Source organism: Mus pahari, chromosome 6 (genome assembly GCF_900095145.1).
Source record: "Mus pahari chromosome 6, PAHARI_EIJ_v1.1, whole genome shotgun sequence".
NCBI lineage: Eukaryota > Metazoa > Chordata > Mammalia > Rodentia > Muridae > Mus > Mus pahari.
In genome coordinates, this window is record NC_034595.1 from 77,188,449 (window position 1) to 77,203,518 (window position 15,070).

A 15,070-nucleotide genomic window follows, 5' to 3' on the forward strand; every position below is an offset into this window, starting at 1 on the left:
GTGGTTGCTGGGATTTGAACTCCGAACCTTCGGAAGAGCAGTCGGGTGCTCTTACCCACTGAGCCATCTCACCAGCCCCAGCTTACTTAATTCTTGACATCAGGAAGGAAAAGATGTAACTCCCCTTTATGCATGAGGAACTAGATTCATGCAGTGGAGCTATTTGAGGCCAGCACGGAATTCCTTGCCAGTTATGTGACTGTCCAGCAGCCCTGTAGTCACTATGAAAGCCATTGGACAGTTTAGTTTAGTTTAGTTTATGTATATGAGTACACTATAGCTGTACAAGTAGTTGTGAGCCATCATTTGGTGGAATTTAACTCAGGACCTCTGCTCCCTCCAGCCCCACTCGTTCCAGCCCAAAGACTTATTATTATATGTAAGTACACTGTAGCTGTCTTTAGACACCCCAGGAGAGGGTGTCAGATCTCATTACAGATGGTTGTGAGCCACCATGTGGTTGCTGGGACCTCTAAAAGAACAGTCAGTGCTCTTGGTTTTTTGTTTGGTTGGTTTTTTCGAGACAGGCTGTCCTGGAACTCACTCTGTAGACCAGGCTGGACTCGAACTCAGAAATTCGCCTGCCTCTGCCTCCCAAGTGCTGCAATTAAAGGCGTGCACAGGGATTTGTTGACTGGCTCGGGGCTGTGATCCAGGTAGTGCAACAATAGCTGCCTGAGGACAGGAAGGCTGAGAACCCAGTGACGTTTCCATCTGTAGGGCTGGACACTCCCAGCTGTCTCGGTCTGCTGCTGAAGGCCTAGAGGAAAGGTTCCTGAAGAGCTGCCCTTCAGTCTGTGATTCCGTGTGCTGCCCAGGCCGGCCTCTGTCTGCCTGCTCCTGCTTTCTAAGTGCTGCCATGATTCCCCCAAGCCCAGCCCTCAGTTTCCTTCTTGTGCATCTTTTTATGTGAGTTACCATGTAAAATATGGCACACGGAGAGATGATCTTTCTGATTTCCGTAATGGATGAAGATGATCCCTCATAGGTGCACCAGGCCACTTGGCATTTAGTTGATTCTAGACGCAGTCAAGTTGGTAGCCGAAACCATCCATTACACACAGAAGACAGTGTGACCCTGAAATCTTGCAGGAGTCATCTAGAGTCTTCTGCCTAGAGTGGTAGCAATAGCTTTAATCCCAGCAGACAGATCTCTTGAGTCCAGGGCCAGCCTGCTCTACATGCTGAGTTCCATGTCAGTCAAGATTACATAGTGAGACGACTCTGTCTCAAAAACAGAAAAAGCAAAAACAAGACGTCTAAGTCTTGGACATGGATGGAGGAAGCCACTGGTGTTAGCTGGCCTCTGGAAGTACAGTAGGAGGAAGACACCCAGGGGCCTAGTTTTACTGCTGTGACACGGTGCTGAGGAACCAATTGGCTTTAACAGCTCAGAGCTGATCCTGTGTCCCAGCAGGAAGCTGTCACCTGAGGTGTTGATGCTGCCCAGTCAGGCTGTCTGGTCTCCATCTGACTCCTGCAGAGGTTTTTTTTTTTTGGGGGGGGGGGTTGTTTTGTTTTGTTTTGTTTTGTTTTTTTTGAGACAGGATTTCCCTGTATAGCCCTGGCTGTCCTGGAACTCACTTTGTAGACCAGGCTGGCCTCGAACTCAGAAATCCACCTGCCTCTGCCTCCAAGTGCTGGGATTAAAGGTGTGCGCCACCACGCCCGGCTTCCTGCAGAGGTTTGAATGACCACCTGTGTGGGCCTCACCCAAGGCAACAGAACAGACATTCAGCCACTTCCCTCTGCACCTCTGAAGGAGAGCCTAAACTCCCTGGCCTGGGCCTGTCTCTGCCTCCCAGGACCGCACCTGTGAAGCCGTCGAGGACACAGAGTCTGGTCGGATGGTAAAGAAGATGAAGAAACGCATTTGCCTCGTCCTTGACTGCCTCTGTGCACACGACTTCAGTGACAAGACTGCTGACCTCATCAACCTGCAGCACTATGTCATCAAGGAGAAGAGGCTCAGTGAGCGAGAGACTGTGGTCATTTTCTATGACGTGGTCCGGGTGGTGGAAGCCCTGCACCAGGTGAGGCCCAGGACCCACATGCCCCAGGAAGAGCATCTTCCTTGGCTTCTGCTCAGCAAAAGCTGCTTGGTCTTGACCTCACCCAAGTGTGCTTTCAGCTGCCAGTGTCCAGAGGGAAATGGCCGAATGCCCACTTCCCTGGGTAAGACACATTGCCAGCCACAGCCAGCCACGGTCCCTGTGAAGGCTGACAGACAACCTATCAGAGCTCCATGTAGTAATTCCCAGTCATGGAGAAGCTAAATTATAGCCGCAGGGCATCTGAACTTTGATAGGATTGGGGTGCCAGGTACCCCAAGGTGAAGAACAAGTGCTTGAGCCTCATCCAAGGCTCCGTGGACTGAGCCTGGAGTAATTAGTTCCAGAAATGCCGTGGTACTTGCCCCTTGCCCCCACCTCCAGACTGAAGCTTGTTTTCTTCATGGAATAGTGAGGGAGTTAAGAGAAAGATTTCCCATAAGCTGTTGGTCTGGGGTGAAAGAAGCAGAGGCAGCTGCCAGGCCACTCTTGCCCATTTGAGATGCATGCTTGATGAGACCTAAGAGACAGACCCTAGGGAGTTCCTGCCTTCCCAGAACCCTGAGTAGCCTCCATCTTCCAAGGTGGACCCCACTTCTCACTTACTCGTGCAAACTGTTCATTCATTGGTTTTCAGAAAAACATCGTGCACAGAGACCTGAAGCTTGGGAACATGGTGCTCAATAAAAGGTAAGCACGCATTCTTCCTCTGCTTACCCTCAATACTGCCCGCGTGCAGCAGCTACCTGTGGGGACTGAATCCTAGGGCTGGGAACACCATCTTGCTGAAACTGGGTGTTCAGAGTCACAGAAAGAAAACAGCACTTGGCATTTCCAGTATCAGACAGAGTTGCCTGGGTCTTGGTGGGGGAGGAGCAGCAGATTGCTCTCTTGGGTGCTGGCCCCTTCAACCATGACAAGGGCAATGGTGTAAGGGCACCAACTAAGCAAGGTTTCAGGACTCTGTGGAAGGAAGAACTGCTCTGGGGACTTCACAGTCCTGGAAAGACAGCACTCAGGCGGTACCCTTGCCTGCTTCTCTGAGCCTCTCTCCTTCCCTTTCTCCTCTGGGTAGGTTAGAAGGTAAAATGGCAGCAGCATATGCTTATAGCACAAGTCATAGTGGTGATTTGTTCCATGATGTAGTCAGCCCAGGAGAGGTCCCACTGTCCTTGTCTAATAGCTGAAGCCACAGTGGTCATGGGAAAAGAAGCTGTAGGGAGGTAGACCACTCAGGAGGCAAGAACCATGGGCTTCAAAGCTGCAGCCTGATACAGCATTGGGTAGTACCAGACAGAGCCAGCTAAGCTGCAGCCTGATACACCATTGGGTAGTACCAGACAGAGCCAGCTAAGCTGCAGCCTGATACACCATTGGGTAGTACCAGACAGAGCCAGCTAAGCTGCAGCCTGATACACCATTGGGTAGTACCAGACAGAGCCAGCTAAGCTGCAGCCTGATACACCATTGGGTAGTACCAGACAGAGCCAGCTAAGCTGCAGCCTGATACACCATTGGGTAGTACCAGACAGAGCCAGCTAAGTAACCCTGCTCTCTGCCAGCTCCCCAAGGTTGAGCCTACAGACTTATTTCTGGCCTGCCCCATGTAGCTTGCCATCTGATGACCAGAAAACAAGTATCACATCCCATACCGAGGACAGTGTGTGGGGAGCTAGCTGCATGCTGGCTGGTTAGGAAGGATAAGCAAAGGCTTGCCAGCCTGAGACCGTGAAAGGACGAGAGCCTCAGTGTCACACACTGCAGAGGGAGGGAAGGAAACAGGAAATTCCAGGACTGCTTTGACCCCATCTGGCTAAGTGAGGAGTTAGGGAAGATGAAGGGGCAGGATGTGGGGGTCGGACCTGGCTCAGAGCCTGCCCTGTACCGCCGACTGCGCCTCTTCTATGTTTATTTACTTGTTCAGTGAATTTGTTCACATCTCTAGTTACCAGAACTCTGCGACTGCTTCTCATCTGTAGACGTGGAGTGATCCCACCTTCCTACAAAGAGCAGCAGAGATACAAGTAGACGTAAAATCGCCAGGGTGGGGCTGGCCCTTCCTAAGAACACACGAATGTCACTTCTATCCGGGCCTGAGGTTCCTGTGAGTGAGAAACACAAGAATGGGCCAGGAGCTCTTACCCCTCGGATGAGACCAAGGGCCCTGTAGACCCCCCAATCCTGGCTGGGACTCAAAGAGGAAGGCAGGTGTTGGAGGGCGCTGGCCACCTTGGCAAGTTGTGGAGAGGGTATTGCCTTAGAGAGAATGAGTTTATCATCTGAATGTGAGAGCGTAGGCCTGGTTTCTAACACTTGGAAGCCAGAGGCAGGGGCATCACAAGCTTGAGTCAGCCTGAGCTATATAAGCAAGAAAGACCCTGTCTTTAAAAAAAAAAAAAGTGTGTGTGTGTGTGTACACACACACACATATATACATATATACACACATATATTCATATATATATATGAATATGAGTGAAAGAGGAAAGCTTGGGTCCTGCCCGTCCTAGGCCTTCTGTGGACATTGTAGAACCCATGTCCCAACCAGCTGGACTTGAGAGCTCAGGCTCTTCATAACAGCTGCTTGTTGGCTTGTCGGCTCTAAATGAGCATCCCAGGGGTTGTCGTGGAAACACAGGGTTGGGCTCCTGACTGTTAACTACACTAGTGTGCGAGGCTTCTTTCTTCCACTGGTGGTTTTGCTTTCTCCCATCTCCCAGCCCCTGGTTCTGCACCTCTAGAGCCCTCAGCACAGCTGTAGCAGGTCTCAAGTACCTTCAGCTTGCAGAGCGCTCCCTGCACCTCACTTAGGACAGACAGGATCCAGCTACCTTCCACTTAAGTAGCCAGGCATGCCAGCCCTTTCTCTTCCCCCCACCTCCCACCCCCAGGTTCTTGTGCTAGCCAGTGGAATGCAGACAAATGGGACAAGAGCCCCAGGGAAGGGGACGGGGAAGCCAGGGCTGAAATCTAAAGTCCTCCTTGGGGTTATGTGAGGCTGGCTGTGGCTTCCTTCTCCTCCTTCCTCTTGGGTAGGCAAGCTGCATACCAATTCCTAGAAAAGCAGAACACTGTGGTAGCCCAGGGGCCATAGCTGAAGTGTGACTCACCCAAAGCAGGCCTTGCTGACGCACATTGCCCCGCCACCCCTCGATGCCCTTGCCCTCCTTTCAGGACCAACTGGGGGGCCTGGGGCTCCTGGGGAGCTCTTTGCCACTCTCCCAGCGTGGGTGGTGGTGGTAGTGGTGGCAAGGCAGGCCACTGTTGCTAAGCTTTAGGAGGTCTCTGGGCTGACCGTGGCGTTTCCTGTGGGAGAGCCTCCAGGCCCTGTTGTCACCCATGTCAGAGACGGTCTCCCGCGGGCTCTCCTGGGCATGCCGGCTGGCAGAGAGTGACAGGCTATTGACAGCTTCCTCTGTCAACCCCACAGAGGACCATCTTACCCAGTCAGAGCCTGCCCGGTCCTGAGAGTCAGGCTCTGTCTTATTCCCCTTCACAGCAAAGGACATTTGAGTTTCCCAAGGCCTTCACACAGCAAGGAAGATCGGGCCTGGGCATCTGAGTCTCAGACTCACTTCCTCTGCTCTGAGCTCTCCTCTGGGCATCCTAAGCCTCCTCGGAGGACCCTCTGAGAGACCACAGTATCCATTTGTGGCTATAGTGGTCTGTACAGAAACACAGGGCTGTTCTATAAAGCCGTGCAGACCTGTGTCTGGAGCAGTGACACAGGAGGCTCAGAGTGGGGCATTTTGCATCTCGATGTGCAGAGACCCTTTGTTTACTTTCTAGCCTGCAGGCCACCGAGCAGGCTTCTGTAGGACGTACTGGATAAGAGCTGGTGCCCACACTTGAATGGGAAATGTGGAGGACAGACTGGCTTTTGTTTGCACCAAGCCCTTTGCCAGCAGAATTCCCTGAAGTAGCTCTCAGAGCCTCTTGGATGCCGCTCCTGGGGAAATCCACTTGGCAGCCACATACCCTGCTCTTGAGCCCACCCTGCACCCTCCACCCTCCCTGGAGACTATTCTAGAAAGAGGTGCTCAAGGCCCCTTACTGAACATCTCTCACTGCTGTTCCCCAGCAGCCGTGCTGCACGGGAGAGACACCCCTCTTCGCCCGTGCTCCCCTAGTCCTCCCCTTGCCCCAGCTGTGAGGACCACACCATGAGCTTCCTAGAAAGGTTCTGAGCTGAAAGCTGCCTGAAGACTTTGGGGGGGGGGGGGGATTGTTCTTTTATTTTATTTTCTAAGGCTAAGGCAGTCTGAAACTCAAGACAAGAGATGAGTCAGCCTGGATAGAACAGAAGGAAAAGTCATCTGGGGGCTGGGCACTTCCCAGGGGCTCTGGGGCCTAACAGGCCTGGGCTTAGTCCTACCTGCCAGTGCTACCAAGCTGTGATCTCGGGCAGTCCCTTTCCTTCTGGGTCTTAGCCATCTGAGATAGGTTGTTGAAAAAGTCTCCTTCAGAGGTGGAAGTAAACAAACAGTAAGTGGGGATACATGAAAACAGTGCACCTGAGTCTCGCAGAGGGAGGCCCAGAGCTAGCTCTGCATTTCCTGCGAGCCGCCTCCATAATCATTGAGATGCATCTCTTGCCTCAGCTCAGCTTCCCTTCTTAGGCTAAGAGTCCTCCTGGGACGCTGGCCCCTGCTTACTAAATGACTGTTACCCACTATCCAAGAGCCACATTCCTCATCTGATGTTAGTGTCCACCTCCCAGCAGGACCTCTGTTCCAAATGAGGGCCATCAGGAAGCTATATAGTCAGTGACAGGGTTAGGGTTGGTAATTGTTTGAGATAGGGCTGGGGATATAGTCAGTGAAAGAACTCTAGTGTACACAAGTCCTGGCTTTGGCCCCTAGCACTACAGGAAACAAACGAAATAGCCACAAAGGTTGTTGGGAATAGATCTCACATTGTCTCGTGGTGCCTTTGAAATACGCTTTTTGTACATGATGTGGTATGGTTGCTAGCCCACAGTGATCTGTTAAATTTCAGGGTGGTGTGTCATGAATCCCTCCTTTACTACACAGTATGAGTTCTATGTGCTGAGCGCCCATGCAGCAGGAGCCCAGAACTCTTCTAAAAGCTTCCTGTGAATGAACGATGAGCAAAGGGGATCCCAGCCTAGCAGCATCACCAGTTCTCAGTGCATGCCCTCCGTTTCTGAGTACACCTTCTCTCTTGGAGGCCATGAACCAGTGAAGGTGCAGACCTGCACTGCTGACCATCTCTAGCTCATGGGTACCCCGCGGCACTGTATCAACAGCAGTGTGTGCATGCCCTACCATGAAGCAGGAAGGAGATCAAGGTTGGAGTTGTTCCTAAACAAGGGCTCTTGTGCCATCTCCTGGTTCTACCTGCCCGTGGAGGTTATGCCGCCCTGAAAATGCCAGAAAAGTTCTCCATCCTTCCAGTGCTGAGTGTCCTGGGTGCCTACAGTGGGGTTTTAGAAAGACAAACTGGTGGAAATTGGTTAGCTGTGTGGTTGTTCTGTGCTGTGCTGTGACAACTGTGCTGGTACCTTCCATTCCCATTGTGTTAGCTTGGAGGACACTTAGACCTAATTGGATGCCAGGGCTTGGAGGGACCAGAAGTCCCCAGAAAGGAGAGGCTGGGGACAGGGGACATGGGTCAGTTGATTAAGTGCTCACTGGGCAAGTATAGAGGAGTTGAGTTCAGATCCCTAGCACAAAAGGCATAAAACCTAGAGTAGAAAATAATAGAGAAAGAGAACAGATCTGGACATCTGGCCTTTCTAATATGAACACACACACACACACACACACACACACACACATCTGTCAGCTGGAGGGTATGGCATAGGACCAGCTTCCACACTCCACCAGGGCACGTGGAAACTTCACGTGGGACCAGAATCCCCACATGAGGCCTGGGAATGGTATGCTGGGCTTCCTGTCCAGAGGATGCACAGGCTATCTCTGCTGTGTGAGGCAAGGAAGCTGCTGCTGCTCTCCTAAACAGAGGGAGGCCTCCTTGCAAGAATAGGAGCCTGCCCCAGCAGTGTCCTGGCTCCATTGCCTCTGCATTTACTCTCTGCCTCCCATTCTTAGGACCCATCGGATAACTATCACCAACTTCTGCCTTGGGAAGCACCTTGTGAGTGAGGGGGACCTGCTGAAGGACCAGAGGGGGAGCCCTGCCTACATCAGTCCTGATGTGCTCAGTGGTATGTGTGGTCCCCACATGGTGTGGCAGTGCACTCCTTAAACAGATGGTAATCTTGGGGCAGGACCTGGACTAGGTGCTGGGGCTTTCCTGACCCACCCTGACAAGATCTCTGGTCTAGTGGAGGAGGAAGACAGACTGGTCACATGCCCACATCAGGTTAGAGCTAGGAGGGAGGGGATAAGTGTGCCAAAAAAGCATAGAGGGGGCACTTAAGGAAGTTCCGGGGGGGGGGCACCCGCCTTATTCCCAGCACTCGGGAGGCAGAAGCAGGCGGATTTCTGAGTTCCAGGCCAGCCTGGTCTACAGAGTGAGTCCCAGGACGGCCAGGGCTACGCAGAGAAACCCTGTCTCGAAAAACCACAAAACAAAAAAAAAAAAAGAAAGTTCCCAGGGCCCGGGCAGGGCAGTGGTGGTGCACGCCTTTGATCTCAGCACTTGGAGGCAGAAGCAGGCGGATTTCTTGAGTTTGAGGCCAGCCTGGTCTACAGAGTGAGTCCCAGGACAGCCAGGGCTACACTGTGAAACTCTTGTGTCAGGGGTGGGGGTGGGGAGAGACTCCCTGGGATGTGGCGTCTAAGCTGCAGTGTTAACTAGAAACCCAGCTCTGAGCACTGCCAGCACCCAGCTAACTCCTATCCTAAATTCCCCTGTACTCCTATCCCAAGGACAAGCTCACAAAACCCCCTTTTACAAATATGGAAATCAAGGTAAGGTGACCTTTTCCTTTGGAACCTTCAAAATTTAGTAATAGGCGTCCCTGTGACTTTTTTTTTTTTTTTTTTAAGATTTTTTTTGGTTTTCTGAGACAGGGTTTCTCTGTATAGCCCTGGCTGTCCTGGAACTCACTTTGTAGACCAGGCTGGCCTCGAACTCAGAAATCCTCCTGCCTCTGCCTCCCGAGTGCTGGGATTAAAGGCGTGCACCATCATGCCCGGCTTAAAGATTTATTTATTATCTATACAGTGTCCTGCCTGCATGTATGCCTGCAGGCCAGAAGAGGGCACCAGATCTCATTACAGATGGTTATGAGCCACCATGTGGTTGCTGGGAATTGAACTCAGAACCTCTGGGAAAGTCGACAGTGCTCTTTTTCTTTCTTTCTTTTTTTTTTGTTTTTTTTGTTTTTTTCGAGACAGGGTTTCTCTGTGTAGTCCTGGCTGTCCTGGAACTCACTCTGTAGACTAGGCTGGCCTCGAACTCAGAAATCCTCCTTCCTCTGCCTCCCAAGTGCTGGGATTAAAGGCGTGTGCCACCACGCCCGACTCGACAGTGCTCTTAACCACTGAGCCATCTCTCCAACCTGACATTTTGTTTTCTGCATATACTCATATACTTTGTTCCTGTTTGCCCTCTTTCACATCCCTCCGGTCCCTCTCCCTAGTCCCCTTTCTCCCTCAAATAGTCCCTCCTGATTTTATGACCTATTACAGTCTGCTCTACCATTCCCCCTCCCTGAGGAGGGGACATTCAGACCATAGTACTGACGAGGAAGCTGACAGAGAGGTTGTGTGTGTGTGTGTGTGTGTGTGTGTGTGTGTGCGCGCGCACGCGGGCGAGGAGAGGATGACACAGAATCCCACGGAGCAGGGCACAACAGGAGGGCTGTACACAGCCCCGCATCTATAGGGAGTTGGGGACTGGTAAGTGTGCAGGATCCCCGAGGACAGGTGCCAGGTGAGGAAGAGCATTGACAGGGCTGGGAGCAAAGGTGGGATTTGGAGAGAGGAGCTGCCCCTGAGTGTGCGTGTCCTTTGCCCCAGGCCGGCCGTACCGCGGGAAGCCTAGCGACATGTGGGCCTTGGGCGTGGTGCTGTTCACTATGCTCTACGGCCAGTTCCCCTTCTACGACAGCATCCCGCAGGAGCTCTTCCGCAAGATCAAGGCGGCCGAGTACACCATCCCTGAGTGAGTCCTGCCTCCTGGGGGGGCTTGGGAAGGGATCAGCCGGCCCTCTGGGATTTCAGTGAACAGACAGAAACACCACTCGGGGGTCCTGGAGTCTTGGGTCAGAGCCCCCCCCCCCCAACCCCACTCCTCATCACGCGGCTGAGGCTGCTGCTTCCTCTGTCTAGGGATGGGAGAGTCTCCGAGAACACAGTGTGTCTTATCCGGAAACTGCTGGTCCTTGACCCCCAGCAGCGCCTGGCTGCTGCCGATGTCCTGGAGGCCCTCAGTGCCATCATTGCATCTTGGTAAGTGGCATCTTGGTACAAGCTGGAGCACACGTGCTCTGCTGCCCTACTCAGGAGAGCAGCCCATCGTCTGCTGTGCCATCAGCCTCAGATCCCTAAAGGCAGGGCTAAGAGGGAGCGGGCAGAGTGAGCATCTCTGAGATGCCTGCTAGGCATGCCAGCTGTGAGGTGGGCATTGCCTCGCGGCTGAGTTCTTAACACGGCCCTCAGCAGGAGACGTCTCCTTTATTGGACGAGCAGATAGAGGTCCAGACCAGTCAGCCATGTTAGCTGGTCTGACTGGAGGCAAGTCAGGAGCAGTAGGGACCTGTCTAATCTGATGTGGCCACTTTCCCTACAGGCAGTCCCTGTCCTCTCTGAGTGGCCCTTTGCAAGTGGTTCCTGACATCGATGACCAAATGAGCAGCTCTGACAGCTCCCAGGAGGTGAGTGGGGGCGGGGGATTCCTGGGCTTTCCCTCCCCGGCCCTTGCAATAGAAAGGCACCCTTGGCCTGCCTTGTTACCTGTCGTGGGAGCTCCCAGTGCCAGGCAACCATCCGGGCCTCTGGGGCGGCCTCTTCCTGCCCCAGTCACATTTCCCTCCCCTCTGACTCACTGGGTTCTCCCTCAGGTTTTACATGATTCATTTATCCCTCTCTCTCCTCCCTGTTCCCGCACTAGAGAAAGTGCTGGGCGAGGGGTGGGCACAGAGACAAGAGTGCTAGGCAGCAGCTGTGACAGGTTTCAGGGTGCCCCGAGAGGGAAGCTGGACCTTCCCTGAGAGCTCTGGAGCAAGCACTGGCCGAGTAGGACCAGGAAGAGCTATGTGTGCGTGCGTGGAAGCCCGCCCGGTTCCCATTCAGTCCACCCTGAGGCACGTGGGGGCTATTTTCACCTGAGGATCGGAGAAGTACACTGATGTGTCCACAGTCACAGGCATGGCAGCAGGGGAATCCTGCCTTCCCACTAGTCAGGACCTGCTGCCTCCGCAGTCTTCCATCGCCTGCCTAACCCTCACACGTGTCAGCCCCTCAGAGTTCCAGAGACCCTTTGTGAGGAAACACCTTTCCCTGCCACTCTCCTCACATGCACACACCCCTGCACCCTCACCCTCGTACACACACACCTCTACCCCTCCGTCATATGCACCCCTACTGTGGGGAGGATGCTATGTAGCCTAGAAGGCCAGAGGACAGGGTTGTGTGTAGCTAGAGCCTCTGGCAGCCAGCAAGGTGAGGACTTTAGGACCCCACACTCGGCCTGTAGGAAGATGGCGCCTGAACTGTGGTGCCTGGGAAACATGACCTCAGCAGCCATGCTGTGCTGGGCTCCCCGTGTGCTGTCTTCACCTGCTCTCTCCCCTCACAGGCAAAGGTGACAGAGGAGTGCTCCCAGTACGAGTTTGAGAACTACATGCGACAGCAGCTGCTGCTGGCAGAAGAGAAGAGCTCCATCCATGAGGCCCGGGCCTGGGTGCCCAAGCGGCAGTTCGGTAGCATGCCACCGGTCCGACGGCTAGGCCACGACGCACAGCCAATGACCTCCTTGGACACAGCCATCCTGGCACAACGCTATCTGCGGAAATAGTGCCCTCAGCTAGGGCACTGGCCCAGCACACCTCTTCTCGCCCACCTGAGGCCCAGCCGTCGGGCCTGCCTGGGCCCGTGCCCAGCAGTGCTGGACTGATTATCCCAGGCTGCAGTAGGAACAGGGCACGGATAGGGACAGCCCAGGTCACAGCCAGGGTCAACAGAGGTACCACAAAGCTACCTTTGGGATGATTGCTTGATTGTTTTTTTATCTGAGAATTCTAGATAGATACCTACTCTGCTTTTAATCATGACATTTTAATCTACCTCTGTCTCTTTAACCACGCTGTCTCTGGACTGAGTGTTGGGAGGGAAGAGGGGAGTCTACGCTCCCAACCCAGGCACTGGAACAGCTGCAGCCTGGCCCGGCCACTGACCCCACAGTCCATGTAAGCTGACCACGCAGCTCGCTGCTGGCCCCCAGTAGGCACCCCTTCCCACTGTCCACTACCCGTCCCCTGGGGCCTGCCCTCAGTCTAAGCTTTGGAACACTCTCACCTCACCTGCCCAAGTCAAATCTATTTATTTTTTTACTGAACCCAACTTCTATCTCTAGGTTCAGCCCATGGCCGCTCCGGGCCTGAGCCTGGCTGAATAGCAGGGCCCATGTGGAGGCTCCCTTCTCACCCCAGGCACCTAGGAGCCCTCTTGCCAGTTCTCTCTCTGCTCTGTTTCCAGACCTGTCTCTCTATCTGTCCTGGCAGCTTCTCTGAGGTGCTGCTCGTTCGCATTAGTCCCGCCTCCATCTTTCACGTGGTACCCAGGTATATGTGGACATAGTGTGAAGGGACCTGCGGCCACCGGAGGATGCTCTGGGCCTACTGAGGACAGGCCACTTGTGCTCAGAGATCCTCACCGTGCCACAGAAGTGGTGCCTCTCCCAGAAGACTCTGGGCAGATACCTACTTGGGGGTAGGACTTGGAGAGAAATCTGTAGGGATGGGGACCTACCTACCTTCCTGGCTTGAGAACAGCCCTGCTACCCTTTTTGAGCCGAAATTTTGAAGTGGATGCCCGTCTTGCCAGAAACGCTGTTCTCTCCAGAGTACCCTCCCTGCACTGGACTTGGCGCACCCAGTACCAAGCAAAGACCCAACTCTGGAGGCCTCCATCCTGTGTCCCCTCAGAGAGGGCCATGTCACCCTCCTGGTAGGTAGTCCTCGACCCCTCCTGCCCCTTGCTCTCCAATGGGGAGACCATGTTTCCTAGAGTGTGAGCTGCCCCTCACCCCCTGATAAGCTGACTCACTGTGAGTGACCTTGGGCAAGTCCCCAAACCTTGTGCCTCAGTTTCCCCATCTGGAAAAAATGGGGCCACCTCTTGCCAGCAGTAGCAGGGCTGCCCATGCCCCTTCCTCCCCATGCCCCATATCCAGCCCTGGGCTCCCGTGCCTCTTTTGCTGGGTCTGTGGAGCCCACCTGAGCCCAGCAGTTAACTCCCCTAGCACTCAGCTCTGCCTCTAGTTCAGCCGTCCGGCCACTGAGAGTCAGGGCATGGTGCTGCGGGGGAGGGCTCTTTTCTATATTTATTTGATAGCGATAAGTCTCTGAAGGGAGTGGAAATGCAGTCTGCCTGGGCCCCTAGCCCATGATTGCCCTCCAGTGAGGCTCTGAGGCCTGGCTAGGGCCCTCCTGGGCAGAGCCCCTGCCTAGCTCCTCAGGCCTGATGCCACATGCCCTCCTTTTAAAAGCAATACCTTCAGGTCTGCCACGCCATCAGCCAGCCTGGTTCCTTCTGAGGGCAGCCTGGGTCTGGTGGTATTTCTGGCGGTGCAGATGAGGGGAGGGTGGTGCCCTCGCTGCTGTCAGGCACTGAGAAGTCCTGTTGTAAAGAAAAACAAAAACAAAAAAACAAAACAAAATGGAAAAAGTCACAAAAAAGTTTGTATAAAGACGTATTTTTGTACTACATGGGGACTCTTCCTGCATGTCAGCAATAAAACTTCCTGATCTGGAGCCATGGTCTGTAGCCTGCCTCTGTGCTTGTTCACGCGTACTCTAGCCCTCCCTCCATCCCTGCCCACAGCCAGGGCATCTGCATTTCAGCAAGCAAAGCCGCCAAGCACTACTGTCTGAAGTAGAAGTGGGAGGGGACCCGGGATGTCCTTCCCCCTGCCAGGGCCTCGACATCTACGGCATGTCAGAGGCCGCCATGCACCCATGCCTGTTCCAGGGAGCTGGGAAAAGGAGCTCCCCCCCCTCCTTTTCCTGTACTGCCCTCCCCTCCTTGGGAAGCCCAGGGGTGTCTGCCTTCCTTCCCACCTCCTTCCCTTGCCTAAGTTTAGATTGTACATTGTATTTCCCAGCAAAGCCAAGAAACGGAGGGCTTCCTGCTGAAGGGAGAGAGAGGCAGGCTAGACCATCCCACAAATGAAGCCTCCCAGAGGTGGGCCACATTCCCAGGACAGCTGCTGCCCTGGGCCTGAAACAACCTCTGGGGCTGTCTAGGTCTCTGGGTCTTCTGCCCCCAGAATTGGTCTGGCACTAGTTTATTTTGGTTTTTGCCTTTAGAGGTTAGACAAACAGTCCCATTTTCTCAGACATTAATTTTTTCCTTCCTTTAAGACAGGGTTTCTCTGTATCCCAGGAGCTGTCCTGAAACTCACTCTGTAGACCAGGCTGGCCTCAAACTCAGAAATCCACCTGCCTCTGCCTCCTGAGTGCTGGGTTTAAAAATCTATATTTAATCTTTTATGCCTATGGCCGTTTTGCCTGCATGGATGCCTCTGTACCAAAGGGTAGAAGAGGGCATCAGGTCCCTGGGTTAGGAGTTAAAAATGAACCCCAGTCCTCCGCAGCACCTCTCCAGCCCCTGGCTTACTGATCACTACGGGGCTACGTATCCTTTATGAGAGAGCACATTTGGTTTTGTTTAACTCTATAAGCAAGCTGAAGTTTCTCCATCCTAGAGCCCAGACCACCTGATCCCAGCTTTCTGTCCATCTGTCTGTCTTTTCTATATTCTCTTGCTGCCCAGTCAGGTCTAGGTCTACCCCTGGAGCTGTTCTCTCTCCTCTCCTCTCCTCTCCTCTCCTCTCCTCTCCTCTCCTCCCCTCTCCTCTCCTCC

At 53.7% G+C, this 15,070-nt stretch overlaps 1 protein-coding gene across 1 annotated transcript in view; it reads left to right on the forward strand.

Annotated features, from left to right (window-relative positions):
- Positions 1-13,959, forward strand: part of Stk40 (serine/threonine kinase 40) — a 38,042-nt gene extending 24,083 nt beyond the window's left edge. Inside the window, exons 5-11 of the mRNA XM_021199997.2 lie at positions 1,806-2,033; positions 2,689-2,741; positions 8,126-8,241; positions 10,004-10,148; positions 10,316-10,435; positions 10,776-10,860; positions 11,784-13,959. Of these exons, the coding sequence (XP_021055656.1) occupies positions 1,806-2,033; positions 2,689-2,741; positions 8,126-8,241; positions 10,004-10,148; positions 10,316-10,435; positions 10,776-10,860; positions 11,784-12,002 (966 nt within the window). The 3' untranslated portion in view covers positions 12,003-13,959. The remainder of the gene's footprint in view (positions 1-1,805; positions 2,034-2,688; positions 2,742-8,125; positions 8,242-10,003; positions 10,149-10,315; positions 10,436-10,775; positions 10,861-11,783) is intronic.
- Positions 13,960-15,070: the final 1,111 nt, after the last annotated feature.